The 14,482-nt window shown below is 35.7% G+C and overlaps 2 protein-coding genes across 3 annotated transcripts; both read right to left on the bottom strand.

The window, feature by feature from the left end:
* Positions 1–246: 246 nt before the first annotated feature.
* On the bottom strand, positions 247–4,059 carry LOC133847497 (protein NipSnap). 2 transcript variants are annotated; one of them, XM_062282599.1, is made up of 6 exons: positions 3,901–4,059; positions 3,250–3,367; positions 2,486–2,665; positions 1,061–1,354; positions 852–994; positions 247–785 (listed from the first exon to the last, which is right to left on the bottom strand). In XM_062282599.1, the coding sequence occupies exons 2-6, from the start codon at positions 3,309–3,311 to the stop codon at positions 637–639; spliced, it is 828 nt and encodes a 275-aa protein (XP_062138583.1). In that variant the 5' UTR covers positions 3,312–3,367; positions 3,901–4,059; the 3' UTR covers positions 247–636. The 2 variants fall into 2 exon arrangements, with proteins under 2 accessions (XP_062138583.1, XP_062138584.1); XM_062282600.1 differs by lacking the exon at positions 3,901–4,059 and adding an exon at positions 3,689–3,832.
* Positions 4,060–4,718: 659 nt separating this feature from the next.
* Positions 4,719–10,237, bottom strand: LOC133848603 (uncharacterized). The gene is made up of 6 exons (XM_062284235.1): positions 9,714–10,237; positions 8,426–9,135; positions 6,895–7,108; positions 6,264–6,588; positions 5,976–6,100; positions 4,719–5,911 (listed from the first exon to the last, which is right to left on the bottom strand). Exons 1-6 carry the CDS (start codon positions 10,003–10,005, stop codon positions 5,760–5,762), a joined length of 1,818 nt encoding a protein of 605 aa, XP_062140219.1. The 5' UTR covers positions 10,006–10,237; the 3' UTR covers positions 4,719–5,759.
* Between the last annotated feature and the right edge of the window lie 4,245 nt (positions 10,238–14,482).

Genomic DNA, 14,482 nt, shown 5'->3' with positions numbered 1-14,482 from the left:
AAAAAAGTGACTCAACTGAGACTTAAAAGCTCAAGTGTTTAAATTAAAACCGAATTTTTTGTATGTTTTCGTTGTGAGAATTTATATAGAAAACAAAAATTGAGAAAGTAAATAAAGTAATACGTTTTAAGGTTAAAACATTAAACTAAAATTCAGCTTTTAAATCAAGTCAATATCTATTTTAATGTGGTTAGTATAATGACTTAAATAAGTTGTGATTCAGATTGATAAAGATAAATTGAAACATTTGCAAATTCATTTACGATTTATTCTCGTAGATAATATAGTAGTATATAATATAACGTTAACATGTGTGTGTGTGTTTTTTTTTTTAATTTCACTTTTAGTTTGCTGATTTTTTTCATTTTTTCTCTCTTTTGGAAACAAATGTAAAACGCTCGAAAACAAATGCACTTTTTTTTTGTTGTGTTGTGTTTGTATCTTAAGAAATTACAAGGTATATATATAAATGGTTGTTTGTGTGTGTGTTCGTGTGTGGGTGTGTGTGTGAGCATCGGTAAAAATGCTGTCATTATTTACAAGCAATCTAGTTTAGAGCCGATCTACAGTTCCACATATCAGCTTGACGACACATCTCCTCTCTCCCTCACTCTGTCTCCCTCTCTCTCTCTCGCTCTATTGTGAGGGCGAGAACTCGGTGGGGGCAAGGACGCGACAGTGCATCTCACGGATGAGGGGCACAGTGTAAGCGACGCATTCATCCCAGCCAGGAGAACGCCAAGCAGCCTCTCTGGTCTCCTTGCGATCCTGCAGCGATTTGTAGCCTACGAAAAAGAATAGTTTCAACAATTGAATTCGGATGTTAATGTTAATCTCCGATCCGAACTTACACCAAATGTGATGCACGTTATAGAGACGTCCGATCTGTGAGAAGAATCCAGCAAATGCCTCGTTGTTGTGCTTACGGAAATTGATCGCACGCGCCCAATTGTTGCCCCACTCGATCATCGTTCCCGGCGTCAAGCGGTAAGAACTGCAAAAAATCATAGATGATAAATAAGTATTTGAATTTAAATTGCAATTCGATAGCGAAACTTGCCGCATTTCGTAAATGTTTTTGCCTTCGCGACTCTCGATTTGTGGCCAATAGCTGAAGGCCAAAAGATATTGGAGATGGCGGGAACGCAAGAATTTCGAACGTTCGTTCATCAGCTTGAGATACTCGGGATCATTCCACAGATCCTCCTTGGCCTGATCGATCTTCTCAAAGCCTCCAGTGTATTTCCATAAATGCAGACACTGATCCATATCGCCCACTTGGACAGTCCATGAGGCAACCAAATTGCACGACAAACTCGACTTTTTGTCATTGATCAGACCAACAGTGTTCTTGCTGTAAGTGTTGGGAAAGAAATCGAATTTGCATTAGTTTTGGAATCGATGATGTGATTAAAGAAAACGAGATGCTGTCAATTTGAGTACAACCGAAATTTGGAAACTACGATTAAGTTAAAATTTAGTTTGCTCTATAAAAGATATAAAGGTAATTCTCGGGCAAAATGTATCTGAACTGAAACAATTTAAAAAAATAAGTAAAGGTTATACTTATAGCTCAAGATTAGCACTATATACAGAGCTTAGATTGATTTTAGAAACTTTTTCTGATTTACAGCTTGGGTTAAATGATTATGAGTTCTCTGGCGGAACTTGTCAGTGAGAAAATCATAAACTGAAACAAATTAAAAAAATAATAATAAAGAATATTCTTGTAGCTCTATATTTAGAGATCGGATTGATTTTAGGAAACCTTTCTGTTTTATAATAAAATATTTAAATTCGTTAATTTTGTGGAATAGGAACTTTCAGTTTTGCAATTATCTTAAAACAGAAAAATAATTCTAAACTCTAATTAAAGTGCTAATCAAGAGGTATATATATAACCTTTACTAATTTTTAAAATTGTTTCACTTTATATTTTTTTCTTTCTCAAAATTAACAACTTTATTTTGGCATATATTTTTTGTACTTTACGAAACATTTTTGCCAAAGAATTACTAATATATATTCTCATTGGATAAGCTTAGGATGAAGTCTAAAAAAACAGTCTACATCTGAAGGGTTCTGTTGCTATATAACTAATCCTCTACATTTGCATTTTTAATTGAGATATAACTTATCAATAATATTTATAGAATATCATCTAGATTTGTTTTTGAATTTGGTATAACTTATTCATGATAGTCATAGCTAATCCTATATACTTTGTTTTTCTTTTTTTAATTGAGATATAACTTCTCAATAATATTCATAGATGATCCTCTACATTAGGTTTTTAATTGAGATATAACTTATCAATAATATTCATAAGTGATCCTATACATTTCCTTTTTCATTGAGGTATAACTTCTAAAACATATACTTGAATCCTGATCGGTTTGTCTATATATACGCTTCCCTTATGCTTCTCTTTCTAGACTAAAGTTGGCAGCACTCTCAAAGTGTTGAGAATGGGAATAACACTCACTAGTTGTTCAGGTAGGCGCCCATGGAATCGGGACGCACATTATGAGTGTGGAGGGCATAAATGATTTCCTTGTCGCTGAGCATCCGACTGTGCGACTCCTTGGTGGGTTCAATTTTGCGCACCAACAGCTTGGAGAACCATGATTCCGAGTCCCGACAGTTGGCTGTCGTTGAGATTGATCTAAAAATGATGAAAGAATTAATTATTATAAATGGAAAGTGAAATTTTGAAAGGTAGGTAATGAATTCATATTTTATGTTTATATTATATATGATATTTTGCAATTCTTATTATAATATTGTGTGGAAGAAGATTTTTTTGTTACGATATTTTGAAATTTGTATTATAATATTATAAAGAAGAAGATTTATCTTGCGATATTTTGGAATTCTTATTATAATATTATAAAGAAGATTTATTTTCGTACGTTTTTAACAATTTTTTATTGAAAAACCTTTTATCTGCGATTGAAAGTTATTTTAAAAGTGTAGTTTTTATAGAAAAAGAATTAACGGAATGATATAGAGACTTTTAATAGTGTTGAAGGAGTAAAAATTAATGTTGAATATTATATTTAATGTTAGTAAATACATTTTTCAAGTAAATCCTTTAACTACCCATCAAAGGTCATATCAAAAAGAAACAAACAACAAATGCAGTTCATATAGAAAACGACTAACAAAATGATACCCACTATATAGTACGATTTGAATAATGTCTTATCGGGCAGATAGGGAATGGGAGTTTTCGGGATGTTGTCTTACCTGATAGCGATTAGAGCGGCATTATTGTTGGCCAGGGAGCAGATGTTACGTATGTTCAACATTTTCGCACTGACGATGATGACGGGATCAAAATACGTTGGATGGTTGGGATGGGAAACTGTGTGTGGGAAATCAATTGCATGTTATTTACTCTGATGCTTCTTCTTCTCTTTAGCTTTGCTGTTGTCGTTGTTGTTGTTGTTGTACCGCTGTTATCACCGGCTGCGTGTCTGTATGTGTGCGTGTGTATTTTGCATTGCCCTCGTGTACTTTAGTCAAGGTGAAGTCAGAGTCAGACGAAACAAACAATCTCTTGCTCCCCTCCTCACCTAAAATAATGCTCTCCTTACACACACACACACGTGTGCATAAATGCATACATATACATATATGTATGCATGTGTGTTGGATATTTAAATTGCAGTCCCACTTCGCTCACCTCTTTCCTTGTGGAGACACTTACAAATGTTGTCTGCCCCGTCGAACGCTAACGGATTATGTTCGTTTTGTAAATATATCAATATAGTTATATATACTCTATGCACATTGGCTTCGCATTCAATCTTATCATTTGAGCAATGCCCAAAAGCAACAACTAAATTGAGTACAATGTTTGTTGTTGTCCGTTTTGTCTTTATTTCCCACACTCACCTGTAATGCGTGTTGCAGTCTTTTATCCAGGGTTTTCGTATTAAAAAAAACGATTTTTTTTTATAATTAATTTGCTAATAAGTTGTTATGTATATGTTTATATTTAAACAAAAAGAAAACTAAAAAATTTGTGCTATAAATAAATATGCGATAGGCTGCACGAAATATCGATAGGCAGTGCGACAGATGAGCTAGCGCTATCGATAGGTCAGCGCTCGTGTGAGGAGTGAGGAGCACAAATTGTAGTAGTGGTACTACTAACTACTCAATATGCAGCGTAGTGCTTAGTTTGTTCAGATGCATAAATATTTAAAATTGATATGTGAATTTATATAGTGTATAGAAATTTATACTTTCTATACCAATTTATAATTCACGGTTTTCTCGATTACTCGTGACGTTTTCGATAGGCACGCACGAGTCAATGCAGCTCAATACTCACATTGCAAGCGATTGTCACATTTTGTACTATAAGCGGTACATTTGTAATTTATTGGTACACTTACATGCAATGCAATATTAAGTGAATTTGGTAACTTTTGTTTGTTGTACCAACTGTGAACCGTGATGACGTCCCCAGAGAAAAAGAGTGAGTGAGCGAGAGGCACTGATGATGAAGGACGTTATTCCGCGGCCCCTTCAAAGTTTCTTTTGGTCAGGCAAAAAATTGATGGGGCAGCATTTTGGCACAGCCAGTAAAAGTGATGACCACAAAAGTTGGCAAATATGAAAGTTTGTTTTTTTTTATTATTTTTTGTGGGATGTTTATGATTTGAGGATTGCATATTTCATAAGGAGGCGAAGACAAAGTGAAACAATTTGAATGGTTCTTATATTTGAAAGTATGTATTTTGATTTACTTGTAATATAGCATGACGACAATCATGACAATTCACAATTACCGCAATTTAACAATATTTTGTTTGGTTTTGGGTTGTTGTTTTTGTTTTTGTTTTTGTAATGGTTACCATTAACTAAGTGATGTATACAAATCAATTGAAAATTCATTTTAACTATACAATAATATGTTTTTTGTTGTTCTTGTTGTTGTTGTAAATATAATTTGGGCTAGTGGAATGAGGATTAAAATGTTAGGATTATGTAAAGTACACACAGGTTTTACACATTTTTATTTATCGCCTTAACGTCTTGACATTTTACAATATTTACAAACATACTAATCTGGCCAAAAATCACACAAAAAAAAAGCTAAACAAAAACTTTACTTAAAAAATACTTCAAATAATAGCTTAATTTATGTAAGTGATAGTTTAACTCTTACTTACACATCGAACCCAACAGAATCAGATCAATTCGAGAATTCCTCAGTTTCGAAATTCCGAATAGTTCTGTTATAACAAATCTTAACTCATTTATATTTTTTGTTGTTTTCGTTTTTTTTTTATACAAATTTCTTAATTTTGTTGTTGTTCTTGTATTTTTCTATAATATAATTAGTAACATATATGGTAGATAAGAAAGTTGGGCAAGTTCTTGTCAAGTGTGTTTTGTGTTTTTTTTCGTTTTTTGTTTTTTTGTTTTATAAACGGATTTCTGCTACTAAAGACAAAAGAATAATTTGCGACTTGACTCAAGGACTTTATTATAGGAATTCAAAATGTGAATGTGGAAGTCGTGTAAATTGATATAGAAAATCCCTATGTATATATGTTTCTTCATTTTATGATGTTTTCTTCTCTTTTTGGTTTTTTTCTTGTTCTTGAATAAGATGTATATACGAATATCAGATGCTGCTTTGGACAATGTCGAATGCGTTTGACAAAATTGTATTAGAATGTTTTATGTTTTTTGTTTTTTGTTTTATGGCAATTATGTTTTTTTTTTGGCAATTCCTTATCTTAAGCACTCAACATTTTGATCGAATGAAATTGCGAAGAATGATTTTTGAGCATGTAGAAGCAAATCACAATGATGAAAAGACTCCAGGATAATAGCAAACAGCTGCCAGATTTACGAGCTAAATTATGTTGCACTGCAGCCGGTAATTCCCCTAAAAAAAAAGATAGATGGTTATTCAGTAATTGAAAAATAAACTATATATCGGGTATTATTACCTGTAAGAACTTGGACTTGAACAATGACTGTAAAAAGTCTGCCGAGTGAACATGAATAATTGCCGCTGTCTGAGAGTTTGGCTTCTGGTATGGAAATGCGGCTAGTCAGCCATTTATCGGATACGCTATAAGGATAAAGAAGATTTCGATAAGATATAGTTTGAAGAAAGTAAGAGCTTAGACTGGTAGAAATTGAAGCTGAGTTTTTAGTTTACAATGTTTTCACACACTTTGATTTTCACATTTTGAATTTGAAATTCGCATAAAAAATAAAAAAAAATACTTTACCTAGATCGTCTATTGGTCAGTGCTTGAAGTGGCTCCTCGTCCTTGGCCCAGGTAATAAAATTAGTAAAGTATTTCTCCAGCTCTTGGCTGGTGAAAGTCGTATGCGTTTGGTTGGCATCGCTGATCAAATTCAAATTCAAATTCAGATTCAGCTCGTTGCCCGTATCGTTCAGTTTGCCCGATTCGGTTGATTTGAAGATGTTGTTGCGTTCCTTTTGAAAGAAATTTCGAGAGATTTGGCACTGCAGATCGACGGTGCTGCCCGATTTATAATACCGATCACCGACGCCTCGTTCATGTTCATCAATAATGCGTAACGGTGGCTCTAAATAAAGTATATGTTAGGTTTAACAGACAGTTTAACTTGTGGTTAAATATTCTATAGTTGTCATAGGAATGATCTCACAATCATATTTTATTGTCGTCTGAAGAACTTCAATTCAAATCGTACAATTAACTAGATATATCATATTAATCAAAGGTTGAACTTCAAGACTCTAAAGTACTTAATTTGTAGACAACATTGAAAACCTTTGATGTTTTCATTCGTCTAAAGTAGATTTTTCTTTCTTGGAAATAAATAACGAATTTGCTTGTGAACCTTAACCTTAAGTGGATGGCAAAAACTTACCCAATATGGTGAGGTTAGTGGTAAAGACCCGCGGCGGATGCGTTGAAACCTGACACATATAGATGCCAGCATCTTCCCGCTGGGTGGGATTGATGAGCAAACGCCAATTGTTTGGATATTGGAATTTGACACGAATGCGCGGATCTCCACTGTACGTCACATTGCCAACGGTGAGCAGGGAGACCTTCTCGGTGGTCCTTCTAACCCACATGACCTGCAAAGAGTGCGAGATTTAATTAAACTCAAATGCCGCTGACCTCTTCAAAATATGTGCTTTCTAAAAAAAACGTATATTTTATGTAAAGTAAAGAATTTCAATTTTGCAGTACGAAATGAAACTTCCTTTCCTTTTTTTCCTTTGGAAAAAAATATATAAAGTATACTTTTAGAATTTCAAATTTGAAACACAAAAAGAAATTTTCATTCATTCATTTAACTTTAAACTTTAGAAAAAAGTATATAAAGTATACTTTTAGAACTTTAATTTTTAAATACGAAAAGAAATTTCCTTTCTTAATCCTTTATTTAACTTTTAACTTTAGAAAAAAGTATATAAAGTATACTTCTAGAATTTCAATTTCGAAATACGAAAAGAAATTTCCTGCTCAAATAATTAATTTCATTTTGAGCTAATATACCTGCGATAGCAGTGATATTTGGTACATACATATAATAATAACTATATTATTTAAGATTCCTGAAAATTTGATTGCGATCAGATATTAATTGTAGAAGTTATTCAAGAAATTCTCTTGTACTTATTAATTGCAGCTTAGGCTGATAATTTGATATGTTTTACAACTTTTTTGAAAATAGTACTTTAAAAATATACGAAATATAGCTTTCGGTGAATATCTAACATATTTTGTAATCTATGGTATTTTTTGTCTGTAGTATGTAGTAATATAGCCAAATATGTTATTTGGTATATTTTGAAATTGTTTTTGGTATACTCTATGGTATATTTTGAATGTAGTACTATAAATATATACATATTGAACATAGTTTTCGGTTCTTTTGAGTGTAGTATAATAGAGCGTTTGGTATATTTTAGTATTTTATGATATATTCAGTATATTTTCCGTGCTGATTTTATTCAAAGTGGGTAGCTGGTATCTTACAGTCGAGCATACTCGAATGTAACTTTCTTGTTTACTTTATACAAGTATTTTCTGTAAAGTAGAAATTTTATGTTTTGCCTTATCTTTTTTTTTCTAACTCTTTTTTCTATTTTTTTTTTTAAGGTGAAGCGTCTAAAAAAACATATTTCCTGTTCTAAAGCATAATATCTTGAAATACGGTGAGTCAGAGAATCTTATATAATATCTATATGTATATTTGATAGGGATTCAGCTTTTCACTTTAGAACACTTTATTTTTTATTCATATTTTTGTATGCTACGAATATATTATTATTATTTTATTGAAATAACAATGAGATGATAGTACTTTTTATACGTATATACGTATACGTATATAGTTTTGTTATGTTTTGTTTGAGATTCGAATGTTAGAATGTTGGGGAACTCACAGTTTTGTCCTTCAACATGCCGACGCGACAATTGAGCACGGCTTCGGTGAAGAGATGCACGGCGGCGACCAGCGTCTTGCCGGGATCAATTTGGGTGGAGGGTTCCTCGAAGAAGGGACCGTAGTGGTTCTCATGATGATACTTGCTGCGAAATGTCCGCGAACGTTCCGCATCGGGGGCGCCTCCAAATGCCCAATGATTGCGTGACTTTGTTGAATCGTTTGGTTGCTTTGCTGTGCTCCGAGCACTTTTCGTCGTTGTCGACGACGATGATGATGATGAGGATGAGGAGGATGATGATGATGATGTTGATGATGACGATGCTGTCGCTAATCCCGTGACCAATGAACTTTTAATTGTTGTGCTATGATGATGATGATTATTGTTGTTGTTGTTGCTATTGATAATTCCAATTGTTTGGTCTCTCATCGATGGTTGTTCCGATGTCAGTGCAACTTGTGCCGTTGTTCTTCCTGCTGTTGTGCTTCCTGTTGTTGTTGTTATAGTTGTTGTTGTTGTTGTTGTTGCATCTGGCATCTGGCCAACGTCCGGAATTGTGGTCAACGTGTCCACAGGAATGAATGTTATTGTTTTTGTCGTATTATGCTCATCAAAATAGAAATTATTCTCCGTATTGTTGTGATTATTGCTCCGACTATGTTCGATGGCCACAGACGTTGATGTTCCAGCTGCTGTCGTCTCTGTTGTGCCTAAAGGAAGTTCAGTTCAATTCAGTTCAAACTTGGTTTGTTTACCCGCCCAACCTAAAAGGATTTGTATTTCCTCTTCTCTGTTTTTTTAGTAGTAGTTTACTTTTCACATTCTGCTCTCGGACTAATTGAAATACTCGTATCGAAAGAAACATTGAGTGCGAAAATTCCGAAAACTTTTCATCATCAAAAATCGAACTATTTCTGTATTACCATGGCATTTAATTCTTGAGTGACATGCGAAAAAGTTGTGGGTGACAAACAAGAATTTGATAGACTAAACGTTGACAGCTAAGCAACGAAAGAAAAACTACTATTGACAGACTTGTCTTTTGAATATTTCTGTGTTTGAAGTTTATTACACTTCCTCGAATATTATATATAGTAAATGAACTTTAATAATTTTCGGTGAAGTGTGCCGTAAACTTCCAAGAGAATCGCTCAATAAATTGCAAAGTTATGCGAGAAATGTGGAAAGTGGGGAAAGTTATGCAAGAAATAAATTGAGATTGCTGTTTGCTAATTAGATGCTGGCCGCTGGCGCCATCTAGCGTTAGGCGGTGCCACACAACACTTACCCAAAGCAAAACGTTGTCCAATCACAGCGACAACCGCAAGCAATCGAATCAGATTGAGACCTTGACTTTCTCTCTTGCTCTCTCTCAGTCTCCGCAATCTCCTCAATTCAGTCAATCGAAGTTCGTTTCGATGTTGATGCTGCCTTCTTGTTGTTGTTGCTGTTGTTGTTGTTGTTGTCGTTGTTGTTGTTGTTGTCTCTGGATGATGGCGGTGGGAGAGCTGTGAGAGCTGCGTTTGGGCCGCGATTGATGCTGATGCTAATGATGCGCTATTAACTCTTGAACGCCTCATCCTTTGCACGGGATGACGTGACTTTGATATTCTGGTCTGGTATGGTAATCCGAAACCTTCATTGTATTTCAAACAAATGAACTCTCTTCGCCTCTTTTCTCCCCTCTCCCCACCTCTCTCCACCCTCCTCCCGGGCAGCGTTTTGCAATTGATCGGCTTTGCTGGCTTTTTTTTTTGTCCTCCCTTACTTTGTGTGTGGGTTTGGTTTTGTCTACGTAACTGCAATTAGAGAAAGAAGAGTTGACATGACTTGATATCAATTGCAACTGGTTTGCACATAAATGGGATTTGATTACATTCACAGATTGCGATTTTCATGGCAGGTATTCGCTGAAATTCCATTAAAGGACTTTCGGGATTCGATGGGTTATTCGCCTAAATTCTTTTAAGAGACCTTCAGACTTCGATGGGTTGATTGCTTAAATTCTATTAAAGTGCTATACTTTATGATTCGACGGGTTATTCGCATTAATTCTTTTAAATGACTTTCGAACTTAAATGGATTATTCGCTTAAATTCCTTTAAAAGACCTTCAGACTTCGATTGGGTATTTGATTAAATTCTTCTTATTCACTTAAATTAATTTAAAGGATTTACGTATTTTTATGGCTTTGAAAAAATTGAATGCTTTGACTTGAACTTTTAAGCTCATAAACTCACATTCTTTTTTTTTTTAAATATTAGTCACTCATTGATTGAAAATAATCAATCATAAAAAACAGGCCAATTGAAAAGTTTCCGCCCTGAATCAAATCCTTATGATTTTTGGTTAGTTCTAACCTTTAAAAGACATCGAATGATGAGGTGATCGGTAAAATTGAGGCGTATTTTAAAGCACAGGGCAAATAGTACTACAAAAATGGTATCAACAAGTGAATGGATTAATGTTGAATAGAGAAAACAATTTTTTTTTAAATAAAAGTGTTTTACTGTGGTAAGCCGGGAACTTTTCAATTGGCCTCTTATTGATGATAAATTATTTCAAATGATGAGTATAATATTAAATGCAAGGAATGTGAGTTTATGTGCTTAAAGATTTTTGTGTGGAAGAGTTTTAATACTCTTTTGATACTTAAAATGTATAAGCTTTTATTTAGTTAAGAATTTTTATTTTTGGTTTTTCATATTTGAAAATTTTCTTATTTATCAACATAAATCTAACTTATTATATATTTCAAAGCATCACACTTTTTTCTCTCTATTAATCTTCTTTTTATCCTTAAGAATTCTTCTTCTTCTCTTCCGATTAAACAATTCCTTTTTTTAGAGCTTTGATCTCAGTATTTGTGTATTTTCTTTGATTTCCTTTAGCTTTTAGTATCTCATTACTGTGCAGAGCTGTGCTGCACTTAAGTACATCGAATAGTTAATGTTGTAAGTTGTGCAGTATTAATTGAGTTTTGGGGTTGGGTCCGGTCAAGTTGCTTGAGTTCGGCCATTTTACCTGAAAAGCGTAAGGCTCTTTAGTTGTCTGCTTGACTCTGGGGAATTGAGAATTGCGAATTGGGTCACAGGAATTAACACAACTTGACTGACACTTGACGACTTCAAAGAATGATGGACGAAGTTGGAAGATGGAAGTTGGAAGAACAAACCCGGACATTGTCAATAGTAACTAGATGCTGAGCTGCAAATCGAGGGGACAAAGTTGAAAATGGATAAAAGGAGTGAAGTGTAGAGAGGAAAGGGGACTAAAGGGGGAAGGAGGGCAGGATAGAACTACGACTTGTGCACCGATAAGTTATCAAGAAAGTCCATTTAAAAGCGAGTTTTTATTGGCGTAATACAGCTGAATAAAAGAAATTAAAGTTGATTCCTACGGCGATAGCTTAGCCTTAGCCTTTTGCTAACTTTGTCTTCCATCTCCCATCTTCCATCTCCCGTCTCCCGCCTCCATCTTCATCGCGCTTTCGCTGTCTCGCTGAGCCACAGTTTCATCTTTGACTTGAGCTTTGTCTTCATCTCCATCTTTGTCTTTGTCCATCATAGTTTATGTGCGGCTGGGCTGCCCTTCCCCCCGCCTCCCACCCCCCCGCTCTACACGCGCTCTCTCACACTTGCTCAATGTTCTCTTGCTTATTACATTTTTCCCTCTCTCGCTCTTTTTCGCTCTGCTGCTTTCCTTCGAATTCCACTTTGCCATTGACTTTGCTGCGTTTGCTCTCTATGTGTGAGTGTGTGTGTGTGTGTGTGGTGAGTAGGTGGGGTGGTGGGTTTGGCTTTGGCTTTCGGTTTGGGTTTTTGTCGTGGTGGGCGTTTGCTGTTTGCCCTTGGCTCACGACATAATCACCGTAATAAATATTATATTAGTGAAGTTGTTGTTGTTGTTGCTCTTGTTATTCTTGCTGTTGTTGTTTTTATTCGCTCGCTTCATTGTTGTTGTTGTCACTTCGTGTTGTTGTTTTTGTTTCTTCAGCTTCCACTCATCTGATGCCTTTTTTGTTATTTTTTTCCGATTTTTTTTTTGTGTTGGTTTCTGTGTCGTTTGCGTTGTTTCATTTTGGTTTTGATTTCTGTCAAAGTTTTCTCTGCTGCTGTTGTGTGTGTGTGTGTAAGTGTGTGTGTGTGTGTTCAGTACGCATCCCTTTTTCTTGCCTGCTTGTTGACATTTGATTTTTTTTGCCAAATCACACAAAATGATGAACTACAACAGCAACAACAACAACAAGGAAGAGGAAGAGTAAGAAAGAGAAGTAGGATGAAAAGTCAGCTGAATTTAAAAGGCAACAACTATTTGCTTTAGAGAGAGAGACAACACGATAACAATGTGAACAACACACGACAGACAGGCAGAAGGAAGGAAGGAAGGAAGGCTTAAAGCTTTTTGCGTATTCTAATTGCACTTAAAGGACAACAGCCAGGATTTTCTCATAACCCACACACTTACACACCGACACACACACACACATACACATACACGGCGTGGCACTCACAGCGGCAATAAAAGTCAAATGAGCTTGATGGCAAAACGCAGAGGCGACTTGGCGGCTTCTCTACTATGTTATATAGCAAAAATTTTCATTTTATGAAATTCTCTCGCTCGCAGTCATCATCATAACCATCCCCCCATCCTCCATCCACCATCCCTATCATCATCATCATCATCATCAGCATTCGCGTGGTCATCATGATGTTGGCCTTTAAAGGAATAAACAGCAACAGCAACAGCGGAACATTAGCAACTGACTCCCAGCTGCAGACTGTGTCACGTCTTTTGCGGCGCTTTCTTTTATTTACCCAGTTTAGCATTCCCCTTTCCATTAACATCATCATCATCATCATCATCGGCATGGTCATTATCATCAGGTATTCGCTTGTTGTTCTTCATCATCTGCCGCTTCTTCTTCTTGCTTGTTCTTACTGCTTGTTCTTCTTCTTCTTCTTCGTGTTGTTCTCTTGTTCTTGTTCTTGTTGTTCTGTTTCGTTCTTCTGCTACTTCTACCTGACTTTGACTAACTAGCTCTTAACGCTTAACGCTGCGTCTAACCCCGTGAAATCCAGGGATCTGACTGTGCCACCTCCCCTTCCCCCTACCCCTCCCCTGGGGGAGGACGGGCCTGGGTTAGTGCTGCACCTGCTGTGCCCCATTGAGTGCAAAACGTGCTTTGTTTTGTTTTCTACGCATTACGAGTAAGTCTTGTACACATTTTCATCTTTTTTTCCTCCTTTTTTTTTTTTGCTTTTTGGGGCTTTGCCCCAACCAAGCAACCCTTGGTCCCCACACACAGAGTCCCCCACACCCCCTGCCTCCCTCCTGCTGTGTGTGTGTGTGTGTGCGCTCATTACATCAAATTCTTCTACTTTGCGTATGACTCAGAGTTCAGAGTCTCTCTCACAGATTAGAAACTTCTTCAACCGCTTGACATTTTCGGTAGCTTAGCACGGACCTAGGAACAACTTTTTCCCTTCGACTCCCTTCGAGCACTTTTTCTGGCTTGTTGTTGTTGTTGTTACCCCTTCCCTCTCCCTTACTGCTTTTTCTTTGTTTTTTGTTTGAAGCTATGCTCGACTCTCTTCTCATATGTAATTGCTTCTCACATACATGCACGCTGTCGTATACTTGATACGTATATCCATTCGCATGTAAGTACGATGTACTTATCATGTCTTCGTGTTGGCATTTTCCGGACTCCTCTCTGTCTCTGTGTATTGTGTAATTCCAGCAATTTTATAATCTCCGTCTTACCTAAATGGATTACAAAGCAACCAAAAAAGAATAGAAAAGGGGAGAAGCCTTTGCACATTGATCTGTTGACAGCAACTATAATGCTATCGTAATTCGGAATTTGTCAGTTGAATAATTCATTTTATGACATCCTTTATTATTTCGTTTTTATTATTATTTTTTGCTTGATTTTTATGGAGTTATTGCGCTTAACGACGACGCTCGCTCCCTTTTATCCCCAAATGTGTAATAAAACAGAAAGTTTTTTAGCTAGAAGTTAGTCTCCCTATTCGTTGCATTATCATTTTCCTA

This window comes from Drosophila sulfurigaster, chromosome X (assembly GCF_023558435.1).
Source record: "Drosophila sulfurigaster albostrigata strain 15112-1811.04 chromosome X, ASM2355843v2, whole genome shotgun sequence".
Taxonomy (NCBI): Eukaryota; Metazoa; Arthropoda; class Insecta; order Diptera; family Drosophilidae; genus Drosophila; species Drosophila sulfurigaster.
This window is presented reverse-complemented; position numbering and strand designations above follow the sequence as displayed.